This window comes from Mercenaria mercenaria, chromosome 4 (genome assembly GCF_021730395.1).
Source record: "Mercenaria mercenaria strain notata chromosome 4, MADL_Memer_1, whole genome shotgun sequence".
NCBI lineage: Eukaryota > Metazoa > Mollusca > Bivalvia > Venerida > Veneridae > Mercenaria > Mercenaria mercenaria.
In genome coordinates, this window is record NC_069364.1 from 7503918 (window position 1) to 7524360 (window position 20443).

The following is a 20443-nucleotide window of genomic DNA, read 5'->3' on the forward strand; positions in this document are numbered from 1 at the left end:
GCTATAAAACTCAGGTGAGCGATCTAATGCCATCTTGGCCCCACCGTTTCTCGCAAAAATGTTGTATCTCTGAAATAAATAATACATCTTCATTCATAAGGGCTTGTTTTAGAAATATTGAAGAAATTAATTAATTTCAAAATTGATTTCAGAATAAAGAGAATGCAACCTGTCCACATTTGCCGAACAAACACATGGAAACTGAAAGCATACAACTTCATACAGAGGTCAACGAGAGTGTTGAAATATCACAATTATTTATCATATGTTTCTATCGTCCAAATACGTTGACAAATGGTAAATTGTTTCGTGCATTACTGGTTGTTTTAGTAAACGTATCACGTCTTAACACCTTTCATGATACAAACTATACCTTACATTTCAAATCATCAAAAGTTACGAAATAAGATATATTTTAAATAAGCGGTGTGAAAATGTTCTCTCCCCTTTTCATGACACCATTCATTTCAATATAATGTGCAAACATATGTAACAAGGTTCATTCAAGGTAATCAAGTGATTTATACTTATAAAAGAAATGCCATGATAAACATGTAATAATGTCTCCAAGGCTTGAAAAAGTTAACAAGTGTCATGAGTAGTACTGTTTGTATTCCAATACCAGCACATTAAAGAGATATAAAGGCGTAATAGGGATTTAATAAAACCACTATGGGATGTATCGGTGAAATAATAAACCAGTATTACCACATTAATGGGATATACAGGTGAATGAGAAAAATACAATCCTTTAAATTATTACAGCAGCAATATTTCACTAATTTGAATGACAAACATTGTTAAATACCTATTTGTTGTGATTTCAACCGGGATAGAATAACAGCTGAAATCACAATAAGATAAGATATCCCACATTCTTTTTTCAATTATAGTTTTTTCCTATAGTAAAAGGTAAAATAACTAGAGTTTGATTTTCCGATTCTGAATTGGACGGTCATGGATCAAATATCTGTTTCTTGAAACCTGAATATCTCTTCGATAATTAACCTACTGTGTATATATAAGTGCAGCTAGAAATAATTGTTCCGCTAGGCGACATATACCAAACGAAAATATATACTATATGCTATATGTAAAATCACATATATCTCTTTCGGGGAGTATTTATGACGTATTGAATTAAGGAACTATTAAACTGTAGTTTTCAGTCAACGATTCCAAGGCAAAATTCTTATAGATTCTATTTACTATAATAACAGCGGTCTTTAAGTGTCATTTGGCGGCTGTAAAATGTCTTCCCGTACTTGGACTCAGTGTTGTTATATTTTTGGTCCATCTGGATCATGGAGCTCATTCAGTCTTATTATAAGAGTTCTGCCTAGTGGGTGCTGAGGTGTTGTACATTTCTTTATCTCATTAGACTTAATCAATAAGGGTCTACTTCTACTTTACTACCTTTATTACGTCGGCTTTGTTGCTATGCTGTTAGGAAATCTTCTTAATGATTCTATTTATTTGCAATAATTTTGTACATATTCTTTTTCCAATCATATTAAAATACAAGGTTCATCATTTCCACGTTTTGGTTTGTTTTAACTTGTAACAGCTGGTAGTATATTTTCCGTATCCCCCAATCTCAATTACAGTGAATAAAATCTGTGAACAAATCTTTAGAAGTAAATAACGCAAACAAGTAACATAATGGCAGACTCGGTTCGATTGAGTCTGTTCATGAGAGGTACCCAGTCGTAATTTCAAGCATATGGCAGCAGCCTCATAGCTACGTACACTGAGAAATAATTCAGAAAGGGGAAAAAAAAATCTCGGAACCCATGTAAAGGTTCTACCACGGTATTGTTTTCATGTCTGGATACGTACCTAGTCTATTGATAAACTATAATGTTTCAAACACTTGTACCACAAGCTTAAAATGTTTAGTTATTAAAACTCAGCCCCAGTTAAATCTTATGAGGTGCAACATAGGAGTTAGAGGCGCAGTGGTTAGCGGGTTGGACATGACTTTGTGGGTGAATTTGCTAAAAACCTTTTATTCATTGGCAGTGAAGAATGCTATCCCTAACTTTGAAGTCCTTATCTGTTTCTGAAAAATGCATTCTTCAATCGTACGGAAAAGAAATTAACATGGTGGTATGTCATTTATTATCAAGAGTTTGTTTTATTGTAGATAGGCTAATGAGGTTTGCTTTGAGTCATCTTCATTTTTCATTTTATTTTAACTTCTTTTATATTTCCTTTATAAGGGGATTCCGCTTTGTCCATTTTATTTCTGAGGTGTTGACAAATTTATAAGTGCAATTTATTTTTACTGTATTAACATTTCATTTGTATTAATTTAGATTTGTCTGCTACAAGACTTATACTATACAATATCTGCGTGCATGTGATAAAACTTACATGTGTAAGTTGAAAGGTTTTGCGCACAAAAGAAAATTAAAATCGGGTCATAATGGCGGACCAATTTTTAACGAAGTAATATTCTTACTTAGTAATGAAGCAATGTCTAAAGCAAAAGCCTTTGCGTTTCATAATGCAGGGACAACAAAATGAAGAAAGATCGGACCTGGCATTTGCTGAAACATTATCCGCTATAATTTCAGTTTTTTGGGTTTTTTTGAAATGTCACTTTAACACTGCTGCATTCATTGCGCTATTAAGAGTCTTCTACCGAGTCACATATCCTGCTCCGGTAAATATTCACCATCTGCCATACAACGAGCATTAACGAGGACTGGCTTGCTGAATAAGTTTGATAATCAGTGGATAGTTGTATGGTACTATATATATATACGCACACAGGTTTCATGGATTCTACCATGATGTTAGAAGGAACTTTTTCTGTAAGAGCCAATAAGATGTTTTCACAGAAATATTTAAACATTTAAAAATGCAATTAAAAATTGTAAGTATCACGAAGTTATAAAACATGTATTGCGCATTTGTTTTCAGTCAACTCAAAAATCTTACGGAAGTCAAAATGAACCACTGGACATACCTAAATCTGATCCAAATATGTCGAAAATACTAGTTTACGTCTTATTTGCTTCCAAGACGTACGGGTGTACATAAACATCCCTATTAAACAAATACATCTTGTAATTTTGCACCCAAATTTTTAGTCTGTATTTCGACAGTGTCTGACATAAAGGCAATAGTTTGTTATATCAATTATAATCATTTGAATAATTTTATAGAAATAAACAGCTGAACCCTTTCCTAACAAAAATACTTGTACTTCACTTAAGAAAAACTATGAATATTTTACATTATTTTAGTTTATTTTTATAACTGCAACTTTTTAAAAAGTAACTTAAAATAAGCCATTATTGTTTTCTTATTTATCAACTACATTTTATATATGTTTTAACGAAAGTTTTGTCAAACAAATCTGTACGACAAATACTCTCATCTTAAGCATATTTGTGATTATATACAGCCAATTAACTGTTATTGATTTTTTTTTAGACTTTAGTTTTAATTTCAGATTTCTCTCAAGAGTTAGGCAGATATCTTTACACGCCACCAAGCGCACTGCATTTTCCTGGAAACCCAGGTTTTATTTTGTTTTTATTTGATAGCATCTACTAACCAAAACAGCTCAACATGACTGATCTTCTTAAAACTTTTATACGCTCTAATATATTGCTTTTGTCTATTTGGATATATGCAGTTGCAAAAGTATTTAATTACAATAATCATTTGGGGTTTTAAAAGCTAGTCACCAATAACATACGATCATTTAGGCACAGACGATGTCCTGTTCTTGGAAGCTTTTCAACGTGTATTTTAACAAAAAGTAAAGCAATGACTACAATTGCGAGAGAAAAAGAAGTACTTTCTTGCAATAGAAATAATGAACTCTGGAAAATTTATTCGGCGATGGAAGATTAATTCGATATCATATCTTCTACAGATCTATGTATTTTTTGAAAATATCATTTATTTATATAACCAGTCAACTTAAAAATAATTGATTGACATCGTTATTGTTTGATTCTTTTGCAGCATTTACAATTTTTAACCCAACACTTACATATGGAGAAAAGATTTCTACCCGAATAGCTGATTTACAGCATAAAGGTAAAATATTTAGCAATGTTTAAACCTGTACGTTTATATTCAATCAGCTGTTTGTGCTAACACATGAAAAATAAGTATTTCTAGTCGGAAAAAATGATTTCATAGTACATTGAATTCATTACATTATTTCAATTAATGCAAACGAAAAATGTAAAAATTAGTAATAAAATTGGGGACGTTCCATTATTTGATAACATTTACTCAAATGAACAGATTTGAAAACCTTGTTGTTTACATTTACACCTTATAAATAAACTGTTGACCAATTGTTGCAGATATGATCACACTAAGTACGTTGCCACATGATTCCCATTATACAACGACACCATGGTTACTTGTGGATCTTGGTCGAAACATAATCGTTCTTGGATTGCAATTCACAAACTGTTAGTTTATTTCTCGTTTTCTTATTAGATTTCACTGTAAAAGTTCTCCAGCTTAGCTTGGTGGGAAACAATTATATATTTACGCTTTATTGAAATTGTATCATTCGACATGGCATACAGTAAATTTGGTGTTGGTTTGACTCTTTTGATGCATGCCCAACTAATCTTAATATGATGCCCATCGTTTGATATTTCTATATTGTTAGTGTCTTAATTTACAAACATTTTACAATCGAAATTCGTTCACTCCAACTCGGATAATTCGAATGCTCGCCGTCAGATCCCGGCAAAATTCCAGTATAATGTATTTATGTATTTATCCAACGCTTGAATAAATGATAACTCGAAATAATTTTGCCTATTCCGTCAAGTTCAAACGAACGAAGTTAGGCTGTATAGTGATTTTAGTATAACAACAAATTATGTATTTTTGATTGGTATGTAAAGTAATCCGTAATTTAAACATTCAAGTACTGTATTAATTAACTAAGCCAAAACGGCTTAGTTATAACAATGCATTTGGTATATTACAATGCAGATTCTCTGAAGGAAGTTGAAAGTGTAGGCTATTTAGGCGAATTAAATAAAACAGTCAACGGATACATATGTCAGAGATGGGATGCGCAGACTCCACACAGACATAATTATACGAGTGATTGGAAATATGAGAAAAATTTCTGCAGAGATCCAGATAGCAGTGGCAAAATTTGGTGCTTTAGTCAGTCTCTTTCCCTCCGATGGGAAATATGTGCTGAAAATGGTAATATTATTGTAACAATTTTGTATGTTTGATAGTTCCTTTTTAAAGTACAACCACGCATTGTTTTTTATTCCAAAGAAAATAACTATGTGCGACATACCATTTCATTACGGTACAACTTGTAGTAAGAATTCACCCAATGGAATGTCAAAAAGCGGTCCCTTGACATATTTGTCTCTTGATGCGGTACAGTTTGTTCTTTTACAACTCATAAAGGAACTGCAAAAATGGTCTCTTAATGCAAATTGTCTCGTAATAAACGTGGTCTCTCGTGCAAGTCTAACTAAGTCTATGGATCAGGTCTTTTTCTGCAAAAGCCGCTCAAGATTTAATAACACTTATATGTACCATTAATAAGAAAAACGAGCGTCCGAAGCATTAAACTGTTTTCCTGGTGTAAAAGGAGTAAACTTTTTTTTCATGAATCAACAGTAGTAGTATAGAACATGAGGTTTCCAGTGCAAAATTACCAATTTAAATTTTACATAAAAACAATTTCCCTGCTTAATTTTAACAATAACACAAACAATTTAAGCATATTTCATAGAGTCATTAGTGGCATAAAACTTTTAAATACCTATTTACTTGAGAACTGGTAGGAAAATTATCCGCTAACATTCTGCCACGAAAAAAAAGAAAGAAATTCATTTGGAAGCAGGGAAAGCAAACAACTAATTTGATAACGCCAGTAATAAACAGCTGAAACGTGCATGTTCATGATTGTCACCTTATCTTTCAGTCATTGCGAAGACTGTTTTAAAGGATTAAATAATGTTTAAATACATTTAAACTTTGCATATATCAACACATGAGTGAATTTATGAGTTATGCACATTCCAAATAGAATACCAGAAAATGTATAGTATCCTATTATGTTATATTGCAGTTAGTTAATAGTTTTTTTCCTGTTGTGTAGATAAAACCGTTCCATACATCACATAATTTTACCATGAAATGATCTCTGATTTTGAATTGAACTTACTCAGGTAAACTATTCCTTTATTCTATTTGACAATATCTTTAACACATTTATAACATCTGCCAGATTGGTTCTAAGCGCTCTTTTTTTTTTATATAAATGTCCTTTTGAAACCGATTTTAAATCAACAGTGAATTGTGTTAGGGTTTTTTGTTTGTCCACCATTATATACACTAGGTGCGTTGTGTACTTCATTATAGTTTCGTTACTGAAAAGTTCATTTTAAAACATGATATACAGGTCTGCAAATGTATAAAGCAGGCTATCTCATAAAAACGGACTTTCTTTGTTGATGAATTATCTAATATCATATAAAACAATTGTTGTGTTCTTTCTGTATACAGGTTGAATTTTTTAGTCTTTCGTTTCGCCTAAAGGGTTCAGACAAAAATAATACAGGGGTTAAATGAAATGTCCTAATTTCACGGTACGGCACGGCACGAGTTATATTATCGTCTTAAATAAAATTACATTTTCAAGCTTTTGAATAGCAACGTACTACACTTTAACCTCTGGATATATAACTGTATATAGACAATGCAAATATACTAAGACTGTAGACATGTATATTTTAATTATGGTCAAGTGTAAACATGCTTGGTATGGAAATGCCTGTTACTTAAAGTTTCTTCAGTTTAATCGTTTTCGAATTTTTTTTGTTCATAATTGAAGAACGTTGATTTCGGGCAGATTTTATTGTATTCCGTCTATAATTAGATATATTTGTCGTCTTAAATGTTTTTACAAGTTAATGAAAATTTTCTTCAACCGATAAGTGAGGTGCCAAGCTATTAATATTACGCAGTTGTTGTTTTTTTGTTGTTGTTTTTTTTCACAAATAACTAGGTAACTGTAAGTTCAGATACAACAAATGGAAAAGAATATGTAACTTGCTCTTAATCATTTTACTGTAGAAATAGCATTTATAGATATACGTTTAGTGCGTACAGATGAAGTCAAAATTTTAACAAAGAGTAAGAATAATTTATAATCAGATTTAAAAGGTTATCTGTTTAAACGGTAAGTTTCCTTCTATTATAGAAGAATACATTTATACAAACATTTTGTGTAAAACAGGACTGTGAACATATAAATGATCTGACTTGATATTGTTTAAACGAAATATTGACTCGACAGAATGGTTTTGATGTGATATGTATGCACATTGCTGTAATCAAAATTAATATGTTTATCGTATAATGGTCAAAGGAAAAATGGATATTAATAGAGTGTGTTTTTTTCCATACGTTATATCCAAATGCTCTTTCTTTTTCTTCATATTAATGAAAGTGACGTTTTTTTCCTGTATGTACGAATGGAGGTTTCATGATAAATGTACTTTATTTGTTTACAAACCGAATTCAGCTCTCAATACATCCCGTAATACTTTGTTGCATTGTGTCTGTTTATTGCCTGATCTTCTATATAATAAGTCATGTTAAACAAAATATGTACTTTTAATGTAAAAGGATTAGGAGATACTAAGAAACGAAAACAAATATTTAACTGGCTTAGAGAAAATAAGTATGATATCTGCTTTTTACAGGAAGTTCATTGTCAGAAAAAATATTTTTGCAACTGGGAAAATGAATGGGGCGGGAAAATATTTTTAAGCGGAAATAGCTCAAACAGTACAGGTGTAGGTATACTAGTGTCAGATAACATTGAAACAAACAGCTACATAGAAATAATAGAAGGTCGTCTTCAATGTATTAGTGTTAAAATAAAAGAGTCGGAAATTCTGTTGGTTAATGTATATGCTCCAAACAATGATGACATTATTTTTTTCAATACATTAGAACGTTTTATTGCAAACAATGACGATAAAACTTTTATTATTGCCGGAGACTTTAATATAGTTCTCAATTTTAGTGAAGATAAAAAGAATGGACGAAATGATACGAAAAACAGTCAAGAGCTAAGCTAATGAATATTATGGACAGCTATGATTTAAATGATATATGGAGAATAAAAAACGAAAATGTAAAACAATTCACTTGGCACTCTAATCACAGAATACCAATATTTTGCCGGTTAGATTTTTTTCTTATATCAGCCAATATTATTAACAAAGTTAAATCGTGTAAAATAACAACTGGAATAAGATCCGACCATTCTTTAGTGTATCCAAAAATAGATCTGTGTGAACAAGAAAGAGGACCAGGGTATTTCAAACTAAATAATTCGATTATTCTAGACGATATTTACCAACAGCAAATAAGAAATAACATCAACGAAATAAAAGAATATAACAAAAATGCAAACCCGAATGTAATATGGGAATTAATTAAAGGATCTATCAGAAACACTACGATAAAATATTGTTCACATAAAAAGAAACGAGATACTGAAAATGAAAATGAACTGATTAAAACCATTGATAGATTAGAAAAGGAACTGACAAACGATCCAACAAATAATGATTTAAAAGAGTTAATCAAAAGCAAAAAAAGCGACCTTGAAAAATTTACTTTTTTAAAAGCTCAAGGATACTATGTTAGATTAAAAGCTCAACATATTGAAGGAATGGATAAAAATAGTAAATATTTCTCTAATCTTGAAAAAAAGAAAAGCGAAAGTAAGGTCATTTCAAACCTTTTGATTAACGGTGCAGAGGTAACTGGATCAAATGAAATAATATCAGAAATTAAGGGCTATTATCAAAATCTTTACAAACAGAAACAAATTGATATTACAGACTATGACTTTTTTCCTGAGAATAATATTAAACTAAACGAAGTACAAAAATTATCATGCGAAGGTAAACTTACAGAGCAAGAATGTGCAAAGGCCCTTTTAGAAATGAAAAATGAAAAAAGCCCTGGATCTGACGGTTTGACTACAGAGTTTTATAAAATTTTCTGGCCGGACATAAAAACATCATTTATAAACTCAATCAATTATTCTTATGATGACGGAAATTTAACAGAATTACAAAAACAAAGCATTATAAACCTGATTCCAAAAAAGAATAGTGAGCTAAACCTTTTAACTAACTGGAGACCAATATCACTTTTAAATATAGATTACAAGATAGCCACCAAAGCAATAGCAAATAGGAAAAAATCAGTAATTCCATCTGTAATAAGTAACTGCCAAACAGGATTTATCCAAGGTAGGTACATTGGAGAAAATATCAGATTGATATATGATGTAATAGATCATTTAAACGACAACAACAAAGACGGGTTATTATTTTTTGCAGATTTTGAAAAAGCTTTCGATAGTCTTGACCATAGATTCCTTTTGAAAACACTAGAATACTTTAACTTTGGCGATTCAATTAAATGCTGGGTAAAGACATTTTATCACGATATAAAAGGATGTGTCTCAAATAACGGACATCTGTCAGAACTATTTAATATTGAAAGAGGTGTCCGCCAAGGCTGTCCACTTTCTCCTTACTTGTTCATAATTGCAATAGAAATTTTGTCTGTAGCCATTTTAAATGAAAAAAATATTAAAGGTATAACAATGGCAGATAAAGAAATAAAAAACTCATTATTTGCAGACGGTGCAACATTTATAACAGATGGTTCAAACCAGTCATTCTCTACACTTATCAGCGTCATCGAAAATTTTAGTCTCATATCAGGGCTAAAACTAAATTTAAAAAAATCAACAGAGTTAAGAGCAGGTTCTTTGCGTTACACTGAAAAAATATTCTGTAAAATGAAACCATTTAAATGGACATCAGACCAAGCTACCACTCTAGGAATTGTTTTTACAAATAAAAAAACTGAACGAATAAAATTAAATTATGATAAAAAATTTGAAGAATTATATGCATGTTTAAATAAATGGAAAAAACATAAACTGAGCTTGTTAGGAAAAATAACAGTAATAAAGACTTTTGCTCTCCCAAAAATTGTTTTCCCCTTAACAGTGTTAGAAAATCCACCAGATAATTATTTTTCTGAATTGACTAGACGCCTCTATTCGTTTCTTTGGGATGGAAAGCCAGACAAAATATCTCGAAAAACAATTATAAAAGATTATAAGGATGGTGGTCTAAAAATGATTGATGTGCAATCATTTGTAAATGCAATAAAAGCTAGCTGGGTGGAACGAATTTTAAACACAGACAATAAAGGTGCTTGGAAATCGTCTTATTTAATGGAAATTAATAAACTCGGTGGAAAAATGCTTTTTGAATGCAACTTCATGAACTCCGATATTACTACTAAAATTAAGAATACCTTCCTTAAAAATGTTATTTCAAGCTGGTCAAAAATTAATTTTGAAAAAAATATTAAAAACGTATCCACACAAATTATTTGGAATAATTCGTTGATCAAAATATCAGGGAAAACTATTTTCTACAAAACATGGTGGGAGAAAGGGATAAAAATGATTAAAGATTTGTATAGCTATGAAAACAAACGATTTTATAAATTTGAGGAATTTCAAACTATTTATGGAATTGGAAATAAATATTATCTTCACTACAATTCCCTTATATTAAGTATACCCTCTGTCTGGAAAGAAAAAATAAAATCAGAAAAGGTAAATGAAAACGTGGGAGAAGCACACTATCTTATTAATAAAATAATGCAGTTGAAAAAACCTAGCAAAATCTTGTACAATAAATATTTAGAAAATAATAATAACAATAAAATCGTAACAGCAGAACAAAAATGGAACGAATGTTTTGTAAATTTAATTTGGAAGAGTATCTATATGATACCCTTTAAGACTACTATTGAGGCTAAGTTGAGAGTATTTCAATATAAAAATATGTTATGCGGATTATTCCTACCAACAATTTTCTTCATAAATGTAATATTTCTCAGTCCAGTCTCTGTGACTTTTGTAACATGCATGTAGAAACAGTTCAACATTTATTTTGGGATTGTACATGTATACAAAATTTTTGGTCAAACTTGCTAAATTTTCTTTCACAACATAACTTGAAAATCGATTTAAACTTCCGTAGTATTAGTTTTGGCCTGTTTAACATCCCTCAAACTCAAACACGTTGTTTGGTAAATTATATGATAATTTTATCAAAATACTTTATTTTCAAAAATAAATTAACGTATACTGTCCCCAGATTTGAGAACTTTTTAATATTCCTTCAAGAAAGAAAAGAGCTAGAAAGACACATTGCGACATTAAAAGGAAAACTTGCTTCACATAGCATGAAATGGGATCGTATAGAGCTATGAGAGAAGATGTTGGTATTTAAGAAACATTTTTAAATATAACCTCCATTCACTTTATTCACTATGTACTTTTTTGTTTAAAATATTAAGATCTTAAAAAAATCAACCATCCATAAGCAGTACAGGCTAAGATTAAGATTGTATTTCTCTACTAATAAATTGTTAATATTTCTTTTATTTCTGCCCTTAAGTTCTTCACTACGCAGCCTTGTTTACATATTGTATTGTATAAATTGATGTACTGTTTCATATGGAATGGAAAATAAACGGGTTATCACTAGATAACTCAAAAAAAAAAAAAAAAAAAATTTTGGCAAATATGCCGAATTTCTGCTATGAAGACAAACGTTTTGCAGATTGCTGGCAGTAGCTCTAAAGCATATATAATCTATGATAAATGAATATTTTAAATACATATAATAATGAGTTCGCAGAATAAGATGTTGTGTTTAAAGAGAAATCCTATAGAATTTTTCCTTTCATAGATTTTTTTCAAATTCAAATATATGATAGAAAATCCTGTGCTGAAAACAATGAACAAATAAAAACAATGGGTCACCAGGTTTGTTTTTGTGTAAAATTGTTTTGAACACACCCACTGTTGCTGAAACTGCCAGCGATTTTCAACATTTTTATAATTTTCTGCTTTTTCATTACTATCAGCCAAAATATACATCAAGACAGCACAATAAGGTTCATTCTTTTTACAAATTTTATAATATACTTATTTGATATCATAGTCTTATTTGTAATACTATATCCTTACAATAATGGGTACAAATGAAAAAAAAATCTTGTTTCATATTCACTTTTGTGGAGTTTTTTCAATGAAAAATACCCATAGTGAAGAATTTTTTTTTTTAAATTTTGAAGAATCTGTTTCATAGAATTTTTTTTCCTGTTTTTCTTGTGTATAAATAATTGTATTGTGAGCATAAAAAAGGCTAAAATTGTATGAGTCACCAGGCTAAAATTAATGTTAAGACCGCTTGAATACAACACCTGTTCTGGCGAAAAATGGCGCGAACCAGACCAAATTGATTACATGTTAATCTGCTAGAAGTTAAAGAAAGTTTTAAAAATTCTTAATTATTTCTATAATTGAATACTAAATAATCTGAAAAGAGATATTGTCTTATCAGTACTAAGTCAATTGTCTTACATTATATGAGCAACACTGTCTTTGTACTAAAATGCGATGTGAAAACACAAACACAAAAATGGCAAGATACCTATCAGGTATGATACTTGTCAATACAAATAAACCAGAATCAACATTTGATTACTGATAAAACTTATCAAAAATGTTATTCCATTCAAGATTCCTCATATTCAAGATTGTCTGTCACATGTTTCAACAAATGTTGACTTCACTTCAATTTTCCATAGAAAGTGTCGGCTGCGCAAAAAGATGCGCATAAAAACTATAGGAATTCCCTTTAAAAGAGAGAAAATATATTGATAGTATAAATTTTCAATACGCTAACTTACAAGACAGGCTGATGTTAAAGTAACATATGCATCATGCGCTAATATGAAAACAGAGTTTGTGAAAAGTACAGGAGGGGCAATTAACATTGATAAAGCTGTGTCATCTGTTTTACCTGAGAAAGATTAAACACTTTCAAGGTACACGTATTGTGGCCCCGGTAGATTAACGGGACTCTTGTTAATAAACTAGTCTGACACTAAGTATGCTTGAGTCATAACCTTTGTGGTGTAAATAAAAGTAAATGCAACCAGAAAATATTATCTCATTTAAAGGTCACTCAATTCAAAGCAACTGGAGAAAGAATTGCAAAAGGCTCATTGTAAATCCAGCAACTGATATGAGGGTTTGACTCTCTACCATACGTGTCCAAGTTATTGCCTTAACGTCATAAATGGCCACGGCCCTCTGTGTGACATGTACTTAATATAGGTTTACATGTATATTTTAGAAAAATTGAAAATCAAATATAGCTAGAGTCTTGATATTTGGCGTGTGTTACTGGAGTTGTACAGTCTTCCGTAATTTTTCAACTTATTGACCTAGGTTCAGAAATGTATGTGACATATATATAAATAGGCTAACACAGAAGAAACTGTGTACTTATACCATTAAGTTACACAAATACACTTGAAGCCTTCTACACAGGGGAGCGCTTTAGGGTCAGCGACCCTCTTGTTTAAAGCAAGTCATTAAGTGCTTGTTCCTATTAATTTATATAAAATCTTACGAGAATATGCAACAGTGAATTATATGATTTGTATTGAATTTCATTAAGGAAAAACTGTAAGAATTTACAGTTAGAAATTACAAATTGTTTTGTATACATCGTAGGGAATGAGGTACGAGGTATGATTTCAAAAGCGAGCAAGATAAAATGTTTGCCGGATCATTCAGTGTTTAATATTTTCCAAAACACTGATAATTGACGCTTTTTTCTTTTAATGTTAATATGCATGTTTCATTGATCGCTGAGTGAGGGAAATAGCGGTGTTCATCGATTTAATTTTCCAACATTGTCAAACATGAACGTTTATGTAGATGTTGAAACATTAGTGATCGGATGCCAGGTTCATTTTCTTTCAAGTGGGACTCAAATTAAGATTATTCATGAATAGAGCAATATTAATAAAAACGTCTGTTTTTTATTTGATCATGAACATTCGAAACATGGCTCGTCCCTTACGGTGGTATATTCAGTACCGCGTGTGTCCGCCGGTAGCGTTTGCCAACAACTTCGCAAAGGCGACATCAAACTGAATTGTAGCTTATCCTAGGTATGACCCTTTCTATTAGGGTGTAGCTCACCGGAAAAGCTGCCGTTTATCAGACACTGACGTGGTGCCGATACGCGTATATAACAAGCACTTGGAATATCAAACACATACATAGCCTAATGTACTTAACTATGCAGTCATGAAATTCAATAATCATCTACAGTTGAAAATACTTGCGACCAGTATAATTTTGTCCAAGGACCGGTGAATTTTGCACTTAGGAATGTCTCATAATACAGATTTCATTAATTATATTTGCATTATGTTTTAATGTACTTAAGTGGAACAAGAAATACACGTGCTCAAGGATATGTTTTGCTGTATGTGTGTGACTCTTCACTATAATAAGTGTTTTGAGTTACTTAAACTTTAGTTCTGCACGTTTGAAATAGATATCGTTCTACAATGTAAAACGTTTGGAAATCATTCTTTTCAAAGCATGGTTGTATCGAAGGAAAGAAAGCCAGTAAAGGACGTTTTGTTAGATTTGATAATAAAGGCCCCAAGATCAATTTACTTTAAGCTTCATCTGGAGAACGCACTTTTGATGAAATGTTCGCGTATAGAAATAGTCATATGAAGATTTCAATGACACTTTTCACAGCTGTAGATTTGCATATCATTTAATATGGCCAAATAAAATGTATAACTCCTTGTGTTTAAATTTTTACAATTCGCTAAATATTAATATTATATTGTTGATTATTTTTATGACATTATTTGAATTATTTTCGTCAAAACCTATCCATTGTCATAATTAACATCAGGCAAAACGGTAGCAATGAAGTTTAACACCTAATACACGGGATGAAATAGATATCTGGCAAAATTTGTACTACTCGTATAACGGTAACCAGGCTTATCTTAGGGGTTCCTGATGAATGACATAACGCCGTCTTTTTCCAATTAATCAAACGTGCAAAATGGCAATTTGTGATTTAAGATACAAGCTGTTTCAACATTTTTTTTAAAAAAAAAAAGTAAGAATGAAAAAATAAAGTGTAAAAAAACGTTTTTAAAAGAACGTTAAGCATGTTATCCAAGCGTGTGAATTACTGTTACATTTCTTCCTCGCAATTTATTTTTGTCTTCTCTTAAACTACAGTTTTCGAGTTTAGAGAAAAGGTAGGACCTTTTTCAAAATGTTTCATCAGTGAAGACAGGTGGAGAATAGATGAGTTTGGAGGGATATCATGTCAATATACAGTATCACATAACGATGGCTCCTTGAATATCAACTTCCAAAGGTGAGTTAAACTTTCCATGTATCTTTAGTTAGGATGGTCTTCTAAGTTACTTTGCCTGACAATAATTTAACCTCTATTGGTTTTAACAGTACTTATTTGGTATGTAATCTTATTACACGCAATCTATATAAAAGACAACTGTTACAAAGGATTTGAAAACAAGCTTTGCAGAAGGCTTATATAAATTCATGTCCCTACAGTAATAATAGATATACGAGTATGATGAAAAGTGAATTAGCATAATCAATAGATAACGTTAGAACCCATTTAAATTCAGCAATTTGTATTTGTCTCCACCGACATAACCATCAATATCCTTTTGCTATGTTATAAAAATTAACACTTTCACAAATCACGGGGTGTGAAGTCAAAATCTGGTCGAGTGTCAATGTTCACATTGGGTAAGGTGTGTTCCAACGGTAACAACATGTAGAAACAACTCAATGACAACTGGTTACAGTATCGCTCAATGTGACCTTGCTGAGATTAGTTACTTGTATAGTTATAACACTGATTATATATATAATATGTAATTTATATGTAATCTTTCATTAGACTGCATTCAAATTTTGAAAGTAAAAACATAGATTAACTGAAACATTAAAAAGAAGCCACTGGCAAGAGTTACAAACTCTCATCGAAATATCGCGGATAAATATACCAGTTTATATATGGACGTAATGAGTAATACGTCTGCACATAATAATAAAAAACATATGCATGCATTAATAAATTTCTGCAAAGTAGCTCAGAAGTATAATGTTTCACCATCCGGATTATTTATGTTGATAGTTAGCTTGTAATCACCACTAAGGTATTAGTCATTACACGTGCAAACACGTACTTACTGACATGCATATTTATTTATATATATATATATATATATATATATATATATATATATATATATATATATATATATAGTAAAGAGCTTCAGAAGTAATGTTTTACCACCCAAATTATTCGTGCTTATGATTGGCTTGCAATCGCCACGCAGGTATTAGTCATTACGTGATCACATATAAGTTATTACGTGCGCACGTATTATCATGTATACGTATTTGCTTTTATGAGCGCTTAGTAACATTTTCATTAGGTTTATTGTCAAAATGACAAAATTAGTATGATTGAAGAAGACCGCTGTAAGATTTCCGGGATAGTATGTGTCTGAGATAGTATTAGGTCTGGATAGGAAACATCACGTATATTAAAACTTATTTAGAACTTGAAATGATATTTTTCTTCCTGTAACAATTTATTTATTTATAAATTGCTACTACACACACTGCATTGTATTGTTTATTTGTTTCGTAGGCGTGAAGTAAATTTTTAAGCGGCTAATTTGAGAAAATAAAACATACTTATACATTACTATATTTCACAGGGTCAAGAATACCATTTATCCGTATGAATTTAGCATACTACTGGCTATAATGATCACATCTGAATTCACTTTTATATAAACCTTCCAGCACAAATTTACACCTATTTTGAATAAAGTAAACTTTGTTTAACTTCGAATCCTGCAAAAGTAAGTTTTCTGAGACTGATTTGCATATAGACATTTTATGTTAGGCGACATCGTCCAGTCCTTAAACAAGTATTTGTTACCTTATTGTACAACATAATAATTATAATATTTTTTCAATGACCTTTTTTATTTATGATTCCATTTGTTTTGTAGTTCATTTAAAATTTTTTTAATTTTAATTGGTATTTGAAATGATATCACAAATAGTATACGGCGTTTTAATCCATATTACATTATTGGTTTAACTAAACCGCTCGAATACGTTCTATCTGACATCTGTTCTACTATTATTAGTTATTTATTAAATTTCGTTCTGTCTTATTAGCCTCTTTTATTTTTCAGAGATTTGGAAGGTCGTTATGTTAAACTTGTGAGTCATGAAGGCATAGAAAGTTCAAAGTTTTATAGTTCTGCAAAGAACGTCCATGTTCTGACGTCGGAACAAATTGCATGTATGTTAAATATAATTTTGTATAAAGTAGGATACAATGGAAAAAATTTGAGGCTTACAAAACCATACTTAAAGTATCCTTTGGGGTATAAAATGCAGCCAAGCAAACGAAAGCAGTCTTAGTTTGATAATTCACAATGACAAAGAAATACCATGTACACTTTATGTATATATGTAACTAAAGTTCTTTTTTCCTGTGATATATATATGCGCTTAGAATACTTTGATACTTTGTTAAACACCAGTAAATATGACAAAGACAAATAAATAATCTGTGCCACTTTTACATAGGAGGACATATGTTAGTTCTAACTGGTTATGTTGGCAACTTCGTCTCTTTTAATGCTTTTATCTGATTCTTTGTTTTTCAAATTAAAACTAAAAATGTTGCTCTGAAGAGGTTAAGTTAATATAAGATAAAACTGGAAAATCACAGGTCGCCCAACACGACATAAACGAAAATGTTGCAGGCTCGGTTTGATTGGGCCTGTCCACGGACGGTAGTGGAAATGTTAGCTACCGTCCACGCCCTTTAGCCCCAGGTTGAGCAGAACTTAATATTTGCATATGTTATAGATACTAGAATATAATTTAGAGACATCCACAGATGTATTCATACAGCGGTGCATATGGAACCTTCAATGATGCACATAGTTCACTTCCATGAAAAGCGGCGTATCGTCGAAATAAACAAATTGTGATTTATACTGTGTATCTGGTTTTGGAGCCTGCATATCACAGAAACTGTAAAAGACAATATTAAATAGCAGACATCATATACTAGGGGTGATTAAACAATACTAAAAGCTTCTAAAGTGGGATTATTTAAACCACCCCAGCCGAATCCTTTCAAACACAATACAAAACAAATTCCTTTGCAAGAGCAAGATTATTTTGAAATATATCATACTTATATATAAACTTACATGTCCGACTTATGTTTATTGAAATGATTCAGATGCAGATAGCATGTGCAACATTGACCTTGGAATGGGTGATGAACGTATACACGACCACCAGATTTCTGCATCATCATGGCTTCCACAATTTTTACCCACGTCCGGTAGACCATTCTCTTCTGGATGGTGCGCGGATCCATCTGATATGCAGCCATACATCGCGGTATATGAACGCATTTATACATGTAGATGATAACACACTTGTAAGATCTATAATCATAGTCTCAAGATAATCAGTTCAATAGAAAACAGCTCAAATATTTAAGCCTTGTATTTATGTGGTTTTAATGATACGTTACATACGCAGTGTCGGTAGAAAAATGAACCGGGGTGTTTTGCTAATTGTAGGTTGATCTGGAAAAGGATACAACAATTGAAGGTATCACTTTCTTTAACTGGGGACTATTGAACGAATACATTTCTGATGGTAAATATAAAAAGACATATATGCACTTTGGAAGCAGTAAATTGTTGGTTCACTACAGGAATCGGCAGAACAATACCTATACAAATAAGGTAGGCACAATCTGTTTGATTTGTGTATTCACGAATTGTGCAATGCGAGATCAAGTTAAGTGAGTGAGTGGTACAAAGATCGCGATATGTTTCCAGTCTGATATAGAACATGTCGCTTCTTCGGATATTTTTTAAAGATATTGGCAAACTAACTGAGCAGTTCTTTGAATAGAATTACGTTGCAACATACCAGGGTTTTAAGGATATATATATATTGCAATTCGGTATGTTGCAACGTAATTCTATTCATTCCGTAATGTGCCGTTATATATTCCTGGGATCTTGGAACATTCTTTTGTTGGGATCTTGGAACGATCATAGATCATCAACAAAAGAATGTTCCAACAAACCAGGTTATTAAGGGTTTATATATATATATATATATACAGTAAAATTCCTACTTACGACCACGCCGAAATTACGACCGCACCGCTAATACGACCGATTTTGCAAAGAACGGAATATCTCCTTCTTAAAACCAGTGGTCGTTTGTCCGAAAATGCGACCAGACCGCTAATCCACTAATGCGACCACCAATTTCAGAACTGTTTGATTTTTTCACACTTAATTAATCACCGCAATTACGACCACTCAAATTTTTCTGTATGTTACCGCAAAACGCCGCGGGAATAACACGTGCGACATCGTGTTAACACGTTAAGCGAATACATTGTGTATTTATCCATTAACAAACAAGTCTTTTAAACGTTATCAAAACAACGTATCAAACTGTTTGATTGTCTGAAATTGTTATCTAAAGATGTTTGGTGTTTTACATCGCTATTTTAACGTAAGAAATTGTTGAAATAATTAATTTGTTTGTAATTAGACGAATGCCCGCTGATCGAATTGACTGGATTAAAACAGATTTAATTAGATCTAAACGGTGATTGTTTGTTATCATTAATGTAAATGCAAATGTATATATATATATATATATATATATATATATATATAGAGAGAGAGAGAGAGAGAGAGAGAGAGAGAGAGAGAGAGAGATTTATAAAAATCAATTAAATGCGGATAAGTTTAAATCATCGGTGTGAAGTGAGCAGTTAGCAGTTGCAGCAGTTACAGCAGTTAACAGCTACCTGTATTACCGGTTGTAAGTTATTGTCCATAAAAGGGAAATTAATCAGAATAGAAAGAATTCCTCGGAATTGCCTTCCCTTATAATTATCTTTCACTAAAACGAAAGTAGGAAATTCCAAATAGTAAAGTGGAAACTGACAAGATTTTGATATTAGTTTCGCATATGTCCCGGGCACTAAATTTATATATAAGGCGTATATGCATTTTACATGCATTTATATTCAAGTAGTAATTTATCATTATAATTGAACAAAGGAGAGGTAAAAATAATAAACATAATATATGACAAAAAACCAAATGAGTGGGGGTGCTTCAAAGTCTGGGCAGAACGTAAAATGGCGAGTTTCGGTGTCGGGGTCCAGTCCCGCAACAGTAGAAGAAACTGGGAGGGTGTAGAGAGGGTGGACGCCCGATACGCCCTGGTGGTGGCCATACTGGTTAAGGTCTAGTTTCCGAGCAAGGGTGGACTTTGGTGTTTGGCCGGGAACGCTCGAAAACGCCATTTCGCCCCCAGCAGTTGATTGCCTGTCCG

The 20443-nt window shown here is 31.6% G+C and overlaps 1 protein-coding gene across 4 annotated transcripts in view; it reads left to right on the forward strand.

Moving 5' to 3' along the window:
- Positions 1–20443, forward strand: part of LOC123555101 (uncharacterized) — a 116168-nt gene that overhangs the window by 25875 nt on the left and 69850 nt on the right. For all 4 annotated transcript variants that reach the window (XM_053540322.1, XM_053540320.1, XM_053540321.1 and 1 more), the window contains exons 6-14: positions 153–297; positions 3464–3532; positions 3985–4059; positions 4335–4445; positions 4984–5205; positions 15221–15362; positions 17236–17345; positions 18303–18466; positions 18652–18819. In XM_053540322.1, coding sequence (XP_053396297.1) covers positions 153–297; positions 3464–3532; positions 3985–4059; positions 4335–4445; positions 4984–5205; positions 15221–15362; positions 17236–17345; positions 18303–18466; positions 18652–18819 — 1206 coding nt within the window. The remainder of the gene's footprint in view (positions 1–152; positions 298–3463; positions 3533–3984; positions 4060–4334; positions 4446–4983; positions 5206–15220; positions 15363–17235; positions 17346–18302; positions 18467–18651; positions 18820–20443) is intronic.